General features: G+C 36.9%; 1 protein-coding gene across 1 annotated transcript in view; it reads right to left on the bottom strand.

Moving 5' to 3' along the window:
* The window catches only part of LOC111507211 (uncharacterized), a 46,161-nt gene extending 33,642 nt beyond the window's left edge, over nucleotides 1-12,519 (bottom strand). Inside the window, exon 1 of the mRNA XM_074181180.1 lies at nucleotides 12,362-12,519. Coding sequence (XP_074037281.1) covers nucleotides 12,362-12,401 — 40 coding nt within the window. The 5' untranslated portion in view covers nucleotides 12,402-12,519. The remainder of the gene's footprint in view (nucleotides 1-12,361) is intronic.
* Nucleotides 12,520-18,808: the final 6,289 nt, after the last annotated feature.

Raw genomic sequence — 18,808 nt, 5'->3', positions numbered from 1 at the left:
ACTAAATTATAAGCTTCAGTTATATTATTGATTGTATTTCATCCATAGAATCCCAAAAGTCCTAATCCATAACGGCTGTTCCTATCCAATTCAACTGGTGGAAAAAAATCCGCACTCAAGACACTTGTCCCGACAGCTTGTAGCTCGAACTTTCGTGACATGACTGATGAATATTTTGAAACACATTTCAATTTATTGTTGTGCACAGCAACAGCACATTTGAGACAATTTACACTTTTTCGAAGGTGTTGCATTGTAATAAATATCATTTTTATTGATACCGATATTCACATCCTCTATATTACAAATACAAGACATAGATTTTCGAGGTATAGGACCATCACTAACATCCGAATCTAAATTTTCATCGGGGTGGTGTTCATAACAATATCTATGTTTCATTATATCGATGTCTCTTGTAGATGTTTGGGTAACTTCTCCCAAACATATGCAATCTCATGTGCAACACATGCAAGTATCACTTCCTTGGGCATATTTGCAAGTATCACTTTATCCATTTTTTTCAAGGTACCATATTTTGAAAACATTCTGAGTGAAAACCCCATTCCCTTGATTGCCTCCCGATCCAGTTTTGGTGTTGTATCCATTTTTATTTGGAAAATTATTCAGAGAGAAACTGTAAGAACAAGTGAAAACAGAGAACTGTATTAAATTTCTGTTGACGACATCTGACTCGTCCATCCAGTTATTTGCATCAATAGCAGATATTCTGTTTAATGCAGCAACTATTTTTTGAGTATTCATCTTGATGTTTTCTCACAGTTGCAGAGTGAATGAATGAACTTCAGGATCGCTAGTCGACTTATATAATTGTATAGGTAGTGGTGGTGGTACGACTCCCACTTGACTCGTTTTGAGTGGAAGAGAAGGAGAAGTTATCCCACTATACTTTCACATGATGTTAATTTGTATAAATAGAGAATGTCGGTATAGGAGAGAGCAGTCAGAGTTTCTATAAGTCATCTCTTGATATTTCTAATCGAATTAGTAAAATGCCGTTTCCAAAAGAGTAGAATGAAAAACCAAAAGTGTGTGTCTACCCAATGATGATTGCAGAGGCTATTGTGTGATACTTTTGCCAAATAAGTAGACCTAAGGAAGCAATTAATCCATGTACTGGTATGTGTAGTGATTGTGTGTCGCGGATTCAACTATCGCCTCCATCTCATCCACCAAAGCGAACAAAATCTGATTATCGTCAACAACAGTTACAGTGCCTGAAGTGTTTCGAACCTATAATATTGAATAATATAGGTATTTGTAGAAATATTTGTGGTACCTGTGCTGCCGCTCCAGCTCCGCTGCAACGTTGTTTGTGTTGTGATACATATTCTATAAATTGCTGGAATCATGTATGCACTACATGTAGAAGTACTTGGGATTTAAGTGAGAAGGTTGGTCAACTCTACCCAAATAGGAGAATTCATTTTTTTCAATGTTGGTGTCTGACACATGAACAACAAATATTGAGGAGGAGAGTGAAAGAACGTTCCACATCAACAGCGACACATCAACACTTTTGATTTTTATTACCGTTATTGTCCTCTGTTATTGATAAATATATTATTTTGAATTCATTTGTATTACTTTCTCTCATTTTAAAAATGCATGCAACACAGAGTGTTCCTCTTAAATGACGAAGATCGTCACATGCGTGAACAGTTTTGTGAAAGAGCGCATGCGCCAGTTGATGAAAGAGCGCATGCACTAGTTTATTTTCTTCTATAAAAGGTGAAGTATCAGTCACATCATCACCTTTCCTATTCACATTCTATTGCTATCACATATCACTCCTCAGACCTAAATAATCATTATCATGAGCTCTATGCCGTTGTTGATTGCTGAAGATGGTTCACCACTTGTTGATATCGATCACACTGATTTTGAAAATATTCCAGTTTTACATTTATCGAGTCAAGATTCGATAAATGATGTTGATATTAACGACTTCGTTAACTTTGCAAATGTGCCGGAACCAAATGAGCAAATTGTTATTGAAAATCCAATCGTTTCGCAATCATCACCTCTCAAACACCCTTAATCTACCCTTCCTCTTGGAAGGGTAGGTGAAGGGTCAAGAGGAAGGTTACTAATGCATCTTCATCGATTGTCACTGACTTCAGAGAAAAGAAACAATCGAAAAGTGTTGTGCGAGAGAAAAAACCCACAACGAAAAGTGACAGATCGAAGAGGAAGCCAAAAGGTTCACCTAAAGAAATGAAGAGTGATTTGAAAGCTGAATCGCTATCTTCTTTCAGTCCTCTACATCGGTTTGGAGAAATGAAAAAGAAAGCAAAATGCCGCCTTGTAAAGGCGCAGATGGCTATTGCTGAACTTGAAAAGAGTGAGCGGGCTATTAATGCTAATAAGGAAACTCTTCAAGCATTAGATGCTAAGATTGCATTAGCGAAGGCTGAATTGGCTAAAATGTGTACAGATGCAGATGAACTCCGTTCAAAAATTGTTTAAGAGAATCAATTCAATCAACGTTCGAGAATGCAAGCTCAGGCAGAGCTTGAGGAGTCGACTCAACTTTATGAGACGGCATTATCAGTGAGAGATAATTGGCGAAAAGAGTTGGAGAGTGCATTTCAAAGTGACGGCGATTAGTTTTGGGAATGATAATATGTTTTCAATATCGTGAGTTGAGAAATATAAGCGGGAATAGAGTATACAAATAATTTGGTTTGGTATACACAGAACGTTGCGAATGGCTGGGGCAACGTTTACCGCTGCAATATTTTTCAATTCACATACTTATAATTGAAATGAAAACAATAATGAACTTCAACATTACTTTATTCATAAATACAATAGTATATACATTTAAACCATATTTGATTCATCAATCCAAGAATTTTGTTCGCTAGGAAGGTCTAACCACTTTACATATACTTTATTTTTTCTTTTCTTCAACACCTTCTCAATCAGATATACGTCAGGATTTTGGTTCGTAATAACTCTTCTTCGTAAAAACATCTATTAGGATGTTCATTCATATCTTCAGGATTATAGGTCGTGGGGGTGGTTTAATTAATTTTAACAATCTTGAAGAGCTCCGTGGTAAAGTTCGCAGTGTAAGACTTTTCAAAAATATTTTTGTACTTGCTTATACGTACAATATCATTCAATTGGGATTTGGGTTTACTTTGTTTTCCTCCAATTCCTTTGATACCATTGAATTTCAATTTTGTTGTTGAATCAACATTGATGGGTGCCATACCTATTGTACGATGAACTTTATTGTTATATCTACTAGTTATAGTTGGAAGAATATCAAGCCATTTGTGGTGACCTCTCATCGAAAATTCCTTGTAGAGCCATGCCTTTATTGTACGAATCACTCTTTCTGCTATAGCCGCCTTCTTTGTGCTAAATGTTGAATAATGATTGATATTATATTCTCGCATGAGAGATGAGAAGCTTCTATTGAAAAATTATTTCCCTTGATCGCTTTGTATATGTTTGGGGGAAAATTTGGCTTCCTTTAGTACATGTACACTACAAGTATATATCGGTATCCTTTATTACTTTTTGCATAAGGTTGTAGTTCAGCTAGATCTATTTGCCATAGATCTGCAAAACCTTTGATGGTGGTTATTCTCCTACGAAAATTACGTCTTGCAGGTCTATGTAATTCATTAACAACTTGTCGTTTGACATCACTTATTTCATTAGTCATTCTATTTCAAAAATGATTAAAGGGAAAAGTTGATAATGTTACTGCATTGAATGATGATATGATAGTGATCATTACTTGTGGATATATCAATATATTATATCTTCTTCACGTAATTCTTCAATTATTGAAATTATGTCATTGTCATATCCATTGTCATAACCTAACCTAACTTTGAAGCTACCAATAGTCGTAGGCGAGCAACTAACTCTTTCGGTGAATTCCAGTACACATAATTCACAGGTTTAGAATTGTATGTTTTCTCCAATTTTCTTTCGTTTGAGTGCTCCACCAATTTTACTTCTACTTCTTATTGGATATTGTCGTGAGTCTAATAGAGGTTTGATAACTTCACGAATTTTTTTAGAATTTGTGTTTTTAAAACCATTCTTCAGATGATATTGTTCATATGGAGCATTCGTTATTTTCAATATTTTGGAATATACTTCAAAAAGATCATATCCTACATAAATCTGGACTACCTGCGCATTCATATTTTTTCACTTTATTAGCATCCCAAAATGAAATGTTTCCATCTTTGAAATGTACCACTAGACTTCCCATTTTCAGCTTTTGTGTAATAGGATCCATACGTACATTAAATGTTCCATCATATGCTGGATTTCTAGATTTTACATTATTCAAATGTTTCACCAAAACATCTTCACGACTTTCATTCAAATTAGGTGAGGAGTCATGTTCTGAGGAATCGATGTGGGACGATGATGGTGTTTCGAATAGAGTTGTTCTCATATCGTTTTGAAGTGTGCTCGTGTCACTATTCACAGATGATACACTACCAAAAGATTGTTTTCTTCCTATTGGAGTACTCATGGGATAATCTGAAGTAGATCGAACATGTCCATTGATTGACGATAACATTGATGATTTCGAAGTAGCGTTTGATGATAAAACATTCAATGGTTTCGTTATGGGCTCATACAATTTTTCAAGTGTCGTACGATTTTCAATATTATCATTCTTGATAGAGTTGAATTTCTGCCTGACAGCTTCTGTTGTCTCTACTAGTTGACGTTTCAAATTCATTTCACTGTTTTTTATTTTCAGAATCATTTTTCGTATTCATAATGCTTTTTATAAATTATAGCTCAATTCGCTGATGAAGTGACCTCTACAATATTCAGTGATCGAATAAGTTTGAATAACAAGATCATGGATATATAAAATTATCGAATCCTTTGCGATATCTACCTTCATCTATTTTTCTGTCCTTATCAATAACTAGAAATCCATACTGGTCCTCCCAGCATTTAACACACATCAATTGGAATTGTTTGAATGTTACATCGGGTGATACATGATCTGAATAAATATGATGTAAATTCGTCTTATCTTGTTTGAACATTATGATGAAATTGGGATTGTCATGCACTAATTGTTTGTGCAAGATAAAAACAATCAACATCCTTATGACGTCCCATACAGAAATATGATCTAATAATATCCTGCTTTTCACATATCACATCATCGAAAATGAAAACAGAATTAGGCTTAGCATCGGAGGGTTCCACTATTTTTGCATTATTGCTGAATGTATAAAAACCTAATCCTTTTATAGGTTCCAAAACATTTCGCAAGTACTGATATTTAGGTTGATTGAGTGATTTCGAATATAGATACACATTTCTAAATCTCAGTCCTTGTGGATGTGTTAATAGCGATATCATTGCATTCGTCTTTCCACAATTTGAAGGTCCTATAATGAGTCCTCGAACTGATGATGGAAGTAGTGGACCATGTCTGAATACCCTTTGTCCATTCAATCCACATCCGAATTTCTCATCTAGATTATCTGCAGCAAACTTTTCTTTCTGTTTTACAATGCGCATCGTGCCGTGCTTAGAGACTATATAAATGTTATTAGCTTATTCATTTCAATGTGTACCATCAAACGATACGGACGTATTGAAAGTGATCGTAAAATTAAAAGAGGTTGTGGTTTTGTTAATGATTTAATAAACAAACTTCCTTTCGAATTACATCTACCCGGAGGTTATCAATGCTGTGAACCGGGTACAAAATTGAAACAACGTTTAGCTCGTAACGATCCTGGAATCAATAAATTAGATATTGAATGCAAAAAACACGATATTCAATATTCTGAGCATCCATCCGATCTTGCAGCAAGACATTTAGCCGACAAAGAACTTGAATGCAGCGCTTAGGATAGGGTTAAATCGAAGGACGCGAGTATTCGGGAAAGAGTAGCTGCATTACTTGTCACCAACATTATGAAAACAAAAAGACATATGGGCATGGGTTGTAGCAGCAATAAGAAAAAAAGAAAGAGGAAACAAACGAAGAAAAATAAAAATAGAAAAGTTGCATTTGGTGCTGGGATAGTCCATAAAGTGCGAAATATATTGAAGAAAGCTGGTGGGGATCAATTTGTGACGAATAATAGCAAAAAAGCTATCACTGTGGCATTGCAGGAGGCACGTAAATACCTCAAAGCTGCCGGTGGAAAGAAGAAAATCCGCACACCACGCATAATTCCTGTTCCCAAGATCGGTGGACTTTTGCCATTGATACCAATTTTTGCTGGACTATCCGCACTAACTGAAACCCTACCTCAGAGGCCTCTCACCGATCTCGATCTCAGTTATTATGCACAAAAAATGAAAATTCCACATTTTCGTGGTGTTTTTATGCGTGACAGATTACCCTCTTCAGGTCCAAGACAAAACGAGACAGCTATTGTTAATTTGGATGGAATAAGTGAACCAGGAACACATTGGGTGGCATATAAAAAATGCGGGAAAGAAGTCGCATATTTCGATAGTTTTTGAGATCTACCCCCACCATTGGAATTGACTCGATTCTTTCGAAAATGTTCGAATGTAAAAATCAAATATAACTATGATCATCAACAGAAATTCAATACAGTTCTCTGTGCTTACAGTTTCTCTCTGAATAATTTTCCAAATAAAAATGGATACAACACCAAAACTGGATCGAGAGGCTATCAAGGAAATGGGGTTTTCACTTAGAATGTTTTCAAAATATGGTACCTTGAAAAAAATGGATAAAGTGGTACTTGCAAATATGCCCAAGGAAGAGATACTTGCATGTGTTGCACATGAGATTGCATATGTTTGGGAAAAGTTACCCAAACATCTACAAGATGACATCGATATAATGAAACATAGATATTGTTATGAACACCACCCCGATGTGTTGTATTTGTAATATACAGGATGTGAATATCGGTATCAATAAAAATGATATTTATCACAATGCAACACCTTCGAAAAAGTGTAAATTGTCTCAAATGTGCTGTTGCTGTGCACAACAATAAACTGAAATGTGTTTCAAAATATTCATCAGTCATGTCACGAAAGTTCGAGCTACAAGCTGTCGGGACAAGGGTCTTGAGTGCGGATTTTTTTCCACCAGTTGTATTGGATAGGAACAGCCGTTATGGATTAGGACTTTTGGGATTCTATGGATGCAATACAATCAATAATATAACTGAAGTTTATAATTTAGTGAGCTTTAGAATCAGTAATGACAACTCATCGATACCCCAAAAGTTTACAATTGAAATTCCATGTGATGTTTATGAAATAGAAGAGATCAATACCGTCATACAGAAACATATCATGTTCAGATTGTTTTATGATAAAAAACCAATTGATATCGTTGCAGATGATATTTTCTATCTACACGCTAATAATAATACATTCGAATGTGAAATGCGATCCAAATATGAAATTGATCTTGCACATCCAAATTCTATAGCAGAAATGATGGGGTTCGCTCATGGCATATTTCCACCAAATCAGATACATGAATCCTCATCACCAATAAACATTACAACTATGAGACTTATCCGCTTAGATTGCAATATAATATCTGGTTCATATATAAATGGTGAAGAATCCCACATTCTTTTCTCATTCGATATTGATGTTGAACCTGGATACAATCTTACTAAAGAACCACACAGTATTATATATATGCCTATCAGTCCAGAAGGTCGTCAATTGATTCACAACATTACAGTGCGTATTTTGGATGAAAAAATAACCTTATCGATTCTGGAAGTGAAGAAGAGATTTTCATTATTTTGGAATTGAAGAAAATCGAATAACTATTGTTATAGGTTTCATTTACAATAGACAAAATCGTATTGAACAATCCTAAACCAAAAGAAAAGTGTGCATAAAAAGAAGCTCATTCCACAAGTGTATGCTAAACAGTTAGCACATAACGCTCTGTCTGTGAGTGATCTTAAATTTTTGAAATCGATTGGATTGAAAGTGAGAAAATAACAATGGTGCTCGAAACAAAGAGTGAAAAGTTGAATATATTCGATGAACCAGTGCTCGATCATTCTGTCATAAGTTTACAAGAGCACACATATAAGCCTTACGGATCACCGCTATTCAGGAATTCGGATGAAATTAGAATTGCAATCAATAATCAAGATGTTATACTAGATATTGCCGAGAGCTTCATTTACATAGAAGGTAAATTCACCCCCAAAGATGTAGCGAAAACATGCTATCTCTCGAATAATGCAATTGCATTTCTCTTTGATGAAATTCGTTACGATATGGGTGGTGAACAAGTGGCTGTTGTTAGAAAACCTGGGATAACATCTACAATGAAAACCATGATATCATTTGGACAATCACATGTTAACACATTATTGACATATGGCTGGGGACTTTCACAATTGAAACAAGATATCTTGGATACAAACAGTCATGTTTTTAGTGGAAAACTACCACTGAAATATTTGATGGGTTTCGCTGAAGATTACAACAAAAGTATCTTGAATGCTAAACAGGAATTGATTTTGATTATCGCTCGATCATTCAAAAACTCATATATAGGTGAGGTTGATGCTGATTTGGAAATAAATAAAATCGAATGGAAAATAAGACATATTGTATCAGATGATAAACACAAGCTCAACTTTTGAGTAGAATAAACAAAAGCGGTCTGAATGCCAAAATCAAGTTGTCTTATCGTATGTGGGACCTCTATGAACTACCATCATTACGTGGGACTTCTTCGACATATGGGCCATCAAAACAACTAACGCTCTGAAAACTCCTCGTTTTGTCATCATCGCATTCCAAAGTACTACCACATCTGAAGATAGAACACAGGATATTACAAAATTCACAACTGCTGATATCAATAGTATTCGAGTATACTTGAATTCTGAAGTTTATCCATATGAGTGTTGGAGTTTGAATTTCGATAAAAAACTTGATGCTCCTGCTTATTATGCTTTTGAGAGTTTCCAGCGAAGTTATTATGATAAAGATATGAGTGAACCTCTGATGGACATTGGACAATTTAGAGAGAATCCACTATTCGTCATCGATTGTTCCCATCAACCGAATGGAACAAAATCATCAGCTATTGATATAAAGATTGAGTTTGAGACGAGGAAGACCAAGTTTCCAGACAACACTAAAGTATATCCATTAATTTTGCATGATAGAGTTTTAACATACAATGCATTAGGTGGTTCAGTTCACAGCAGATATTGACACTCTTTAAATTATTGATACTATTTCATTGTTTCGTAATCATTTTCTATTGTATATAATGGGATTTAAATAAATAAAACATGAAAATAATACAAAGTTTTTCATTTAACATTATTTATGATTTACAGAAACATACAGACTATCTAAAATAACTTCTTCTTCATAGTCATCATTTTCGCGACCATCTTCAATTTCCTCTCGATTTTCATCATTCAATTCAAAGTGATGAATAATCCATTCTGGCAAGTATGGTTGGAGGCTATACAGGAATTTTCTCAGGTTCAGTTCAATCATAACCTCACAAAGTTGCCACAGTTCCAATTCATTATCCAAAAATTCATCACGAAGACATAATTCAATTTGTTTTTCATCATAGCATACACTCATATCATTAAAGCTTGCATGTTCGGCTCCATCACCCAACACCTTGAATTTAGACGACAAATGTAGAACCCATGATTTGAGATCTACAACATCGATCCAATCTTGACTTGCATACTGTATCCACATCTTTGAATGGTGGAAATGAAATCGAATAAAAAAACAATAAGCAACCTCTAACTTGTTTCCATGATATAATACTCACATTCCCATTTTACTTGTAGTTACAAAGTGAGTGTATTCAACTAAGTTAGTAATGTTTATATTTCCTTATAATTATCATCTAATATATGAATATTATTAAAACAAAAAGAAATTCACTATAATTACTATTATTATTCAATCATATTGAATTTGACTAGAGTTCACATTTTCATACCAGCAAAACTTTGTGGGCTCTGTCCTAAATACGTCATCGTATATTTATCACCCGATGAGTTGATACAAGTTATATCGTCATCACTGAATTGCAACGAAATACGTTCTGGTAGCCATGTTTTAAATAATTTATCATTGCTTACATCTTCCAAAGTTAATAAAATTGATTTACCAAATCGTGTAGAATAAGTTGACATATTTTTAATTATGTAAACTTCATCAATTGGCAATGATGATAAGGCTTTTTGCTCTAGTATTTCAACCTCCTGTACAATCAAATTATTAATTTTATTCAAGTCTACTTTTGAAACGGACATGATGAAAATATGTATGAAAATATAAACAATTTCCAACAGACAAATACAGTCACCGTCTTCCTTCTATTACGAACTGAATAACACTCTACCAATTGCTAACTGCTGCAGATATATTCGTCTACTGATTTCATAGTGTGCCAGGCATTTCTTTTATATTAAACAGTGCGAGTCACCCCCACCATGAAATCGTGAAAGGTTCACATTGCTAGTTGCTACCCACTAGAGATGCCTGACGTCACAGCCAAGCCCACCTCCCAACTGAATGCGATGTCGATACGAACAGGCAGTGGTCGTTGCGCTCTCGTAGAGGGCAGACATTAACACAGTCCTCGGCCGCCTGCGTGTCACCATCGATAGCGAGACTAGAGCGATGCGTTACGTCACAGCCTTCACCGCATCGAGAGAGGTGAGGGCACACCGATGAATCGCCACAAAAAAAAATAACTAGGAAAGGAATTTCTGACAAAAACATAACAATTTGCACTGACAGCAGACAAGCCCTAGTAGCCTTGAACAGATAACGGGTTACTTCAGGTCTAGTACTAGAGTGTCACCAAGATTTAGCCAAAGCCTCGGTAGATAATAACATTATCCTGAGGTGGGTTAAAGGGCACATCAGGAGTGAAGGTAATCGCAATGCCGCCTCTTTAGCCAAGGAAGCGGCTGGACTAAGAATTTTAGGACTCAGTGGCACCTACGGCCTGATGACTTCGACAATTGCGGAACTAGTCAAACGTTAGACCCATGCTCAATCCCTAAAGAGATGGGATGAAATCAAAGGATGCACTATTGTCAAGATCACACTGGGCGACCCTGGGAAGCTGGCACCGAAGAAATATCTGGCGATGACCAGGAAAAATCTACGCTTAACAGTAGAATTTCTGACTGGCCACTGTCAATTAAGGAAACACCTCCATAATATGGGGCTAGTGGATACACCTTTATGCAGAATGTGTGAACAGGAAAATGAGACTGTCAGGCATGTCCTATGCGAGTGCCCGGAATTATCTGTCCATCCTGTCCTGGAAAGGACAGGATGGACAAAATTTCTGAAATTTTATAAAAAAAATCACTCAGGAATTGTTGAATAACGTCAAAGGCGATCCAGATTTGCTTAAAAGGGTCATAACTGGTGACAAATCATGGGAATATGGTTATGATATTGAAAGTCCAATCGTCTCAATGTAAAAGCCCAGGGGAGCCAAGACCAAAAAAAGTCCGCCAAGTTCGGACAAGGGTTTGCTCACTGTTTTTTTCGATTACCGTGACTTAATGCATCATGCAACATGGTCGTACGTTCATTAATGAGTATTATTTTGAAATTATGCACCGCTTGCGAAAAGCAATACGAAGAAAACGTCTGGTATTGTGGAAAAACAATTTACGGCTTTTGCATCACGAAAATGCACCTGCTCATTCTTCATTGCTTGTTTGTAATTTTTTGCCACAAAACAACACCATAATCATGCCTCAGACAACGCTGGCATAAGTGTATTATATCTTAGAGGGACTTCTTTGAAAATCAAAATTCATCATATTTTTTGAACAAACAGCGTAAAGGACGCTTCAGAAAATCAGATAAATTATTGTAGGGCGATTGGCGAGTTATTATTCGGTATTTTTTTTCAATCGTTGTTTGCTATTAGGTTTACTCAATGAAATAAATCTGTTCCGTGAAAGCAACCTTTTTCTTACATAAAAAGTTTAAAATAAATTACTCAATAATCAATTCAAAACATATTACAAAAGGTAATAGAGGAACAATTGACTTTTCCAATGTTGCATTACTCGACCCCCTATGCCTCTGAAAGGGGTAGCTGTTGCCCGCAATGAGGTAATGGAATTTCAAGCCAAATCACATCCACATTGCGGAGCTCCTCGAAACAAAACTAGCGTGTTCTTTGAAATTTTTGAGATATGGGAATATCCGAGTTTCAATTTCATTAAAAATAAAAATCTTAATAGATGTATTTTATTTCAGATTTGTCAGCACTGTTTAGCCGCAAAAGTAGAAATAAAATGTTTGACGAATAGATAAATAGAAATCAGCTCACCTGCGAAGAAAAGTCCACATATTAACAGTATTTTCATCATGTTGATTCAACACCAACCTCTTCGAGTAACTTGATGCAATTAATATTCAGCACCGCTGCAATAGACACATTATGAACTTCTGTTATTCTCCAGTCTCAATTTTAACCTTCACATTTTTGTTCGGTTACCAGGGTGTTCCAGTTGTGAGTTAAGCGAATTCTGCACTGTTGCTAGTTCATGTATTTGAAAAAGACAAATACAAAGAATTGACAATAGCCTTGAATACACAAATTTTGATGAGGTACCTATTGAGTTTTATTTGAGAAATGTATAGAATGTCGTATCCATCTTTCCAATAGATACGACTTTTCAAGAAAATATCTGATTAGTATACGGGGTATCCTGTCATGTCATGTAAAAATTTAGGGGATGGATCTGCGGATGATTTTGAGAAAAAACCCAATCAATATCCTAAAAGGCTTCGTTTATGATACAACAGGGCTAGGGCCGTAGCGAAAAGAAAAACCGGGGGGTGAGGGAATCCAAATTTTCCCAACTCCACCAGCAAAATTTTCAACGGAGAAATGAAAGCCGAGGAATTAGTTATAATATATTAATTTTCTTACTTAGCCATCCAAAGATTGGCTGAATACTTATGCCTGTTAGGGTATGCACAAACAAAAATAAATTTTGGTGATTATAAAAATAATAATGGGAATTATTCTACTTTGGACCAAGGTCCTTGGTCTTCCACCAAATCCTCCATGTCTAGGAATATTCAATACAAATGAAAGGAAACAACACTTAAATAATATTGTGCTCATTGTTTTCTACTATTATTTTTTCTATCTTCACGGCCCGAAATTTCCCAACTTTTCCAAGTCGGAAAAATTGTCACTTCAAAATTTGTGACTATTCAGGACTGTTTTCTTACTTGGGAGTAATGAAACTTTTTTGAAGATTTCAAACAACTCAGAATTCTCTTCAAGTTATGCATGTTGGGAAATCCCAACCTTCTCCTGGTTCTTTCTCTTGCCTTATTACCTCTCCAATTCTTTTCTCTCATTTTTATTTTTTTAATTTTTATTCATTTTTTACTATTTTTTGTATCTATCTTCATGGCCCGAAATTTCTCAACTTTTCCCAACTTTTTCCCAAATCGAAAAAGCAGGATGAGAGGCTCCCCCCATGGCGACGGCCCTGAACAGGGCGTTAAACTTTAACATTTCCTTGAATTTTAATATACTCTCGTATATTCCTTAAGCTATCAAGTTCGACCTTAACACACAAGTTATCAATGCTCATGAAACGGCTATAAAGATGAGTATTGAAGTTTCTATAGGGTGTTACTTTTCTTGGGTCCTGACTCTTTCGGCCCATTCCATTTTTTTACGCGACTGGCTTCGTTTTCTAAAAGAACTCATTACGTGTTTGTTTGAAAGTGGTTGAAAATGTTTCATCACAGTAAAAATAATCAACCAGTAAGTCAACTCCCACTACTTTCATTCATAAATTCACAAAGTTCTGGGTGACCTCGAAACGAAGTGCGGAGCCGATTTCGTCCTTTTACCAAAGGCGTGCGCTCATATAAAAACGAAATTTAAAGATATTATTATAGAATATTTTGTCGTAAGTTACTTATTCCGTACGGCGATTTCATCGGCTCTTCAAGAACTTAACCCTTGAAACATGCGGACCACACATGTGTGGCTATCGTCGTCCGGCCAGCCCGAGCAAAAAATCCGGCCGTTGACCATTTAGAAAAATGTTCACCGCAGTTTCAAATGTGTATTTTCTTTTTGTTTCATTTTGTTTCTCTCTTGTCTTGAATAATTTTTTTCTATAATGTTGATGGATGTAATATAATGTGTTGCAAATAAGTACTCATGTGAAATAACAAAAAACAAAATTTTGGGGATAACGTTGAAGTAGGAGGGATGACCAAATATAATAATGGTGTGTCGTCTGTCCCTGAGTTTCCTAAAATTGAAAATGGCAAACCAGTAAAAGGTATTGTTCAATATTGTTTAATACGATAATCAATATAAACGACATTATCATACCTGTTTTTGTAGAGTAGGGAGGGTGAGTTTAAGCCCACAGCACTTAAGCAATATGTTACCCATTGTACATCCTCCAGAGGAGTTGTTCTCCTAGGTCATCGTCCATCCTGTTCTTTCCAGGAAGGTGGACAGGTCACTGGGAGACATCTCCTTTATATCGGCAGGTGTAGGCCAAGACTCGCCGAACACACTCCGGGCACTCGCATAGCACATGCCTGACAGTCTCATCTTCCTGTTCAAATATCCTGCATAAAAGTGTATCCACTAGCCCCATATTATGGATGTGTTTCCTTAATTGACAGTGGCCAGTCAGAAATTCTACTGTTAAGCGTAGATGTTTCCCGGTCATCGCCAGATATTTCTTCGGCGCCAGCTTCCCAGGGTCGCCCAGGGTGATCTTGGCAAGATTTCATCCTTTGATTCCATTCTATCTCTTTAGGGATTGAGCATGGGTGTAACATTCGGCTGGTTCCGCAATTGTCGAAGTCATCAGGCCGTAGGTGCCACTGGGTCCTAAAATTCTTAGTCCGGCCGCTTCCTTGGCTAAAGAGTCGGCAATGCAATTACTTTTACTCCTGTCGTGCCCTTTAACCCACCTCAAGATAATGTTATTATCTACCGAGGCTTTGGCTAAATCTTGGTGGCACTCTAGTTCTAGACCTGAGGTAACACGTTGTCTGTTCAAGGCTAATAGGACTTGTCTGCTGTCAGTGCAAATTGTTATGTTGTTGCCAGAAACTCCTTTCCTGGTTATTTCTTTTGTGGCGAATGAGATACCAGCCAGTTCTGTTTGGACCGCGCTGATATTTTTTCCCATTTCCACTCAATCCTTAGGCTTAGTGATCTGGAGTATACTCCACATCCTGAGCCTTCTTCGGTTTTTGAGCCGTCTGTACATATATATGCGTATTGCATTTGTAGCATCTGACTCTGTGTTCTGTTTTATTTGTATTTTATAGGTTTTATTGAACACAAACCTGGGTTAAATTGCATCACTGGTTGCCTGCAGCAGAGGTTGCACAGTAAGCGCTTCTCGCCATAGGATCAGCCTCAATTGACCCATTCCTACTTCGAGGTTCACACCAGCCATGCGCAATCGTAACATGGCCATTAACGCAACCTCTTTAACATATAGGTAATTAATTAATTCCATTGCCGCGGTTGGTGTTGTTCTCATGGCTCCTGTGATGTTTGAACAAGCCTGTCGCTGTATTTGATATAATTTTTGAATGGCCGTTGCTTGTAGAACTTTCGGTTCCCATGCAATGACTCCGTACGTTAACATAGGTCTTATTATTGCAGTGTAGATTCAGGAGACCACACGGGGTGAAAGACTCCATGCACGTCCCACTGTCCGCCGACATTGCTAGTAAGTCACATATGCTCTCTTTGCTCTACTCTGTAGGTGATAGTTCCATATTAGCTTCCTGTCGAGGATAGTACCAAGCTATTTCACCTCCTCAGAGAAGTTTAGTTTGCTTTTGAAGATTTCGGGAGGTTTTAAGCCCGATAAACTTCTTTTCCTGGTGAACAGGACCATCTCAGTTTTCTTGGGATTGATCGACGATGTTTCTATTAATTTGAGCCCACTTTATGCTCTATCGCACAGTGTGTTCACAAATTTGCCGGTATGCAAGATAACTATGTCATCTGCATATGCAATTGTGTACAATCCATTATTGTTGAGGTGATTATTCAGAGTATCCAGAACTATGTTCCAGAGAAGGGGTGATAAGAACCCTCCCTGTGGACATCCACTCATGACCAGTCTTCTCAATGTGATGTCTTCTACATTGATACTTATTGCTCTACTAGAGAGCATCTTGAGTATCTATTCTCCTACTACCAGGGGTACTTTCCTGGAGTGTAGTTGCTGGGTAATTATTGGATAGGTTGTTTTATCAAACGCTCCCTCGATATCTATGAATATACCCAGGGTGGATTCTTTGTTGTCCAATGATCTCTCGATTCTGCCAATCACATGGTGAAGGGCCGAATCAGTAGACCTTCCCGGAGTATATGCATGCTGATTTGGATGAAGTGGGTTGTGAACTAGTACTTAATCTCTTATGTACCGCTCACATAGCCTCTCCATAGTTTTTAAGAAGAACGATGTGAGACTAATTTGTCGGGATGCTTTTGGTAAGGTGTAGTCCATCCAACCTGGTTTGGGTATAAATACTACTCGTACTCCTCTCCACTTACTGGGAATATACCTCAGAACTAGAGAGGCTCTGAATATTCCAACTAGGTGCGGCATAAGAATATTCAGTCCCCATTGAAGTAGGACTGGTCTTATACCGTCAGGTCCTGGTGATTTGAAGGGGAAAAAGCCCGATATGGCCCATCTTACCTTGTACTTGTCAATTACTGCACTAGCAGATTGCCAGTCGTATTGTGAGGGTGCTGTTGGTACTTCCGTCCAGTTCGTCGTTCCAGAAAAGACAGAACCTGGGAAGTGAGTTTCCATAAGAATCTCAGCACTCTCCTGGAGGTTGGCGGCTTTGTCGCCATTTTCCCTCGTCAGGATGCCGATACTCTTATGGTGGTCATTCGAGAGTGCCTTCTGTAGCCTAGAAGTTAGTGGAAAGTATTCGACTGCTTCACAGTAGGCCCTCCAGGCTTCTCTTTGTTTTTGTCTGCAGACTTTTTTGAACTTCCAAATAGATACCGTGTACCTTTCCAGTTCTTCATTTCTGCCAGGAGTCACGACCTCTGTGTCCCGCAGAGCTGCTTTTAAGAGTCGATTGTCGAGAGCTATATCCGTCCTCTTCGAGTCACGGGGTTTTTACAGTTGTCCGGAAATCCTGGCTTACCGTATAGGTCAACCAGCGGTGGTCTGACATAGAAATATGGTCCGAGACTTGCCAGTCCTGGATTTTGTTTGATATTTTGGCTGTCGTTGGCGTGATATATATTAATGTTTGTCTACAGGCGTTAATAAATATCGGATCCGTGCCTCTGTTCAAGACTGTTAGATCTTTCTTGATTCTATATTCATATAGGGACTTACCTCGGGCGTTGATATCCTTGCTGCACCAGCTCAAGTGGTGAGAGTTTAAGTCGCAACCCAATATAAGCTCCACTCTCTGGTTGAGGCAGTGATCCACCAGTATCTCCATTTCTCTGGTCGGTGGTAGGGTGGGGATGAGGTTGAAGTAGAAGGGATGACCAAATCTAATAATGGTGTGTCGTCTGTCCCAGAGGTTCCTAAAATTGAAAATGGCAAAACAGTAAAAGGTATTGTTCCAAATTGTTTAATAACATAATCAATTCATAATCAATGTAAACGACATTATCATACCTATATCAGTAATCGAAATTTCTGTTTTTTCCGGATATCTCCGGATATACTCGGAATTTCAGAACTTTCTCAACGGCATATTGTTAGTCAGGTAAATGCGCAACTTTGCCCCAGTTTAACCATCTTCGTATCTCTCATAGTTTTCGAGATCCCAATAGTGAGGATAGAATTTGAAACACCCTCTATGCTTTTTCACAATGTATGCAGTAACTCATCGAGATGATCTACAGATTGGTTCTATTCACTTCATACAGATATGAAGTTCTCCAAGACTTCCGTTCAAGATATATGAAAACAGTTATGTGAGATTGTGTTATGAAACCTCCTTATAATAAACGACAAGGAGGTTACTGTGAATTATTGATAATTTTGTAGATAGTTCACACCAAAAAGGTTCACATATTAAAATGTTAAAGCTCGCAGGATGATTGACCTACATACTCTCCAATAGAACCAACTCGGATATCCACTAAAAAAATCATCGAATACAGGGTTTAAAAGAAATAACATTTCTCATCTGAACTGACCAAAAACGTTTAACATTTTGAAGAGAAAATGAAAAAATCATTAGCTTCATGTTAAGCAACATTTAAACTCTATGCATTTTTTAGCTGAACCAAATTCTAGCCTGATAAGAGGGAACAACCACTTTTTTTATTCAGTTTTTTACCCCATATTAAATCAATATTACTACCAAGTTGTGGGGTATATTAGATAGAATATGTTTTCTTGAACTCGAGGGTTTTATGAATCAAAATTATAATATCTATTTTTCTTTTATACCAATCAAATGTGTGTCCAAAAATAATACTCTATTATCAATTTCAATTATTTTCGAATACATAATGTGCAAATGTAAGAGAAATAGTCGAACTCATTAGTGTTGTGGTATCTCTTTTACTGTGATCTTTTCTTGTTCAAACTTTTATTAAGAGCAACATCAACAGCAAAGTCAATATTTTTCAAGAGACGGAGTAGATCTTCTGGTTCAGTGATGATGACTGGGGATATGATTTATATAAACGACGATATGTGACGTATGTATTAAATCTATCATGAGCAATATCATAAAACTACCACTGAGTTGCACTGTCCACTAC

This window comes from Leptinotarsa decemlineata, unplaced genomic scaffold, assembly GCF_025532065.1.
Source record: "Leptinotarsa decemlineata unplaced genomic scaffold, Ldec_3_MD MMD2_tig00026307_RagTag_RagTag, whole genome shotgun sequence".
In the NCBI taxonomy this organism is placed as follows: domain Eukaryota; kingdom Metazoa; phylum Arthropoda; class Insecta; order Coleoptera; family Chrysomelidae; genus Leptinotarsa; species Leptinotarsa decemlineata.
Note: the sequence above shows the minus strand (reverse complement) of the source record. Positions and strands in the feature narration are given on the sequence as shown.